Consider the following 2,848-nt stretch of genomic DNA (forward strand, 5'->3'; position numbering starts at 1 on the left):
AGGGCAGGTCCTGGGGGGCTGAGCGGTGGATGTCCCCCCGCCCCGACGTGTCCCTGGGCAGACTGCACGCCTTACCTGCTTTGACGGAGCAGTGGATGTGCGCCTTGGACTCGTAGTAGACCCAGTCGAAGCCGGCCTCGACGGCCAGGCGGGCCAGCATGCCGTACTTGCTGCGGTCCCTATCCGAGGTGGTGATGTCCACGGCTCGGCCCTCGTAGTGCAGGGACTCCTCGGAGTGGTGACCGTCCTCGTCCCAGCCCTCGGTAACCCGCAGCTTCACCCCGGGCCACTGGTTCATCACCGAGATCGCCAGAGCGTTCAGCTTGTCCTTGCAGCGCTGCGGGGATACGGGCAGACAGGGAAGGGTCACTGTGGAGGTGTTGCAGCCAGGGACAGACCTTCCACACCGATTAGCTACCTAGACCAACCCGGGTCGCATCCTGCCTTTCCTCCCCAGCCGAACAGACGGCTAACCATCTCTTCCCCCCACCACCAAAAGCGCCGCAGGATGGGCTCAGCCCTGGCTGAACATCTTCCCCCGCTGCCAGAGGGGGACGGGGAGCCAGGTGAGGAGGAGGAAACCTGGGGACATGAGAAGAAGAGGGGCTGAAACACCATGAAGACCTGCAGAGCCGGAGCCGCCCCTGCCCCGGCACCTGCTCTTGGGGCAGGAGGAGCCCCCTCGCCGCACCACCGGCTCTGGGCTGAGTGTGGCAGTTCAAAGCCACCTGCAAGGAGCAAATTCCTGCCGCTAAGTGCCCTGTCCCTTCCCAAGAGCAAAGTTTCTGCCGAGAACAAACACTCGCCATATATCTCGGAGTCACGGATTCTCCCCCGGAATGTCTCTCCGGGTCTTTTCAGTCTAATTCTGTGTTGAAAAGGGTCTCAATACATGTTAACAGCCTTTATGTGCTGGAGGGAGGGGTGGGGTTTTTTTCTCTCCCTTCGCCCATCACTCATTAGAGCCCTCAAAGCTGCATGGGCTGGGAGCATTCACTGCGCTTCAAACATACATCGGCGCTCGCCTACAAAGCCGAGCAAATCCATACAATAATATAGCTCTTAGTGGGAAGATGAAAAGCAAGGGAGGGCCAAGGAGGGAAGTTAAGCGAAGCAGAGGTGCTATGCAAGCCAGGAGTCCCTTTGTGTGGAATGAAACGCTTCCAACTCCGTGGGGAAGCACTGCAGGGTTTTTCATCAGCCTCCCCCGGGCTGAACCGGACCCTGCAGCACCGGAGGCTCGCGGGGACCCAGGAATGAGCTGGGCCGCTTTGGGGGCAGGGGAGGGACAAGGGGGCTGCAGTTCTGGAGGTGGGGGCAGCTCTAAATGAAGCCCTGAAAGTTTTGAGGGGGTTCTATCTCAGCTGAGGGGGGAAATAGACACAGCAGCGGTAGGGGAAAGGTACTCGCAACCCCCCAGATATAGGAAATCAGCACCGAAAGCAATGAAAAGCTCTTAACTACAGGTACAGAGTTAGAAACAGACACGTTGACAGCTTTCTTCCCCCTTTTTGAGAGGAAAACAACGCGTGGATATACCCGATGTGGTTTGTTTGATGCAAATATCCATGTGGATGAAAGCCACAACGGGATGCAGTAACCTCTTCGCTCACTTTTACTGGCCTGAGTGGGATGCTCGGCCTTCTGCAGGACCATTCTCCCCACCTTGCTCTCAGCACGCCCAATAACAGACCACAAACTCCCTCTTCATAGCTCCCAGAAAGGCAAAGCCCCTCCATTCCCCCGACAATGCTACTTTTAGGGACATGACAAGGCTGCTTAGCAAGAAAGTTCCCGTGTGACAGCCATAAAAGCGATTCCAGCAACACACAGGTAGCTGAGAGATATAAAACACAGTTGTGAGCTCACTTTGGACTCTCTGGCCTAACGTTTTATGGAGAGAGGCGGGTGTTTGGGTTTCGGCACTGTTCCCGGTAGCAAAGCGCAGCAGTACAAGGAAGTTATGTTTGATTTATTTTAGTTTTTAACCTCTCTCCCTTACACACTCTGGAGGATGGATAGGCTCCTCCACTGATTCCAAGGGGGAAGGGTGCGAAGGATCAAACGTCTCAGCTGCTGCTAAGGCGAGAGCCCAGCGCGACACGCGATGCCTTGCCCCGCACGGGAGGCAGGGGCGGGGGGATGCGGGCAGGGATGCGGGCAGAGCCCAGGGGCTCCTGCCACTCCGGCCCTGCCAGCACCAATTCCCGGCTTCAGGCGAAATAAAGAAGAAGAAACGGCTTCCTAAAGGACTTTCCTCCCTTTTATACTGCCTGAGCTGGATTGTCAGAGTCAAAAGCCGTGAAGCCCAGACTATTTATTAATTCATTGGGTCGTGTGCCACAAATCAAGCCCAATTCTGTTCAGCCACCGTGAAGCTCAGCAGGGCTGCCTCCACTAACGCTTTGTGTGGAGGCAAAGTTGTTCAACAAGCCCTCTCCTGCCAGCTCCTAATCTCTTCACAAATGAATTGCTTGAAGGAAACACTTAACAGGTACCTGTCAGTGTAAACAACCTGGTGGGCTTCCTAAATGCCAAGTTGATCTCTAAATTCCTCACATCACGCACCGGTTGTGTGTCTGCATTACACGAGATGGCTATTTTATTTCATACAAATTCCAGCTTTATCATATTGACCTGGCCTCCTTATCTCTCCCCCGAATCCAGCCAATGGCCAGGGTGGGGGGGAGGGAGGAGAGGAAGGGGGGAGCCCTTAGCAAACTGTTGGTGTCACCTGCAAAGTTGAGAACCTGACTTACCTACCTCTGTTTGCGTTTCCCCACCACCACCCCCCTCTTTCTGGAGTTAATATTAACTAGCTGCTAATGCATTCGGCAACTACTCTGCA

At 55.3% G+C, this 2,848-nt stretch overlaps 1 protein-coding gene across 1 annotated transcript; it reads right to left on the reverse strand.

Annotated features, from left to right (window-relative positions):
• Nucleotides 1-75: 75 nt before the first annotated feature.
• Nucleotides 76-337, reverse strand: LOC103798795 (tiggy-winkle hedgehog protein; the record flags this gene model as incomplete). The annotated part of the gene is made up of 1 exon (XM_009071077.1): nucleotides 76-337. A coding segment is annotated over one exon (262 nt), but the record flags the coding sequence as incomplete, so codon positions are not given.
• Between the last annotated feature and the right edge of the window lie 2,511 nt (nucleotides 338-2,848).

Source organism: Acanthisitta chloris, unplaced genomic scaffold (assembly GCF_000695815.1).
Source record: "Acanthisitta chloris isolate BGI_N310 unplaced genomic scaffold, ASM69581v1 scaffold29673, whole genome shotgun sequence".
Lineage (NCBI taxonomy): Eukaryota > Metazoa > Chordata > Aves > Passeriformes > Acanthisittidae > Acanthisitta > Acanthisitta chloris.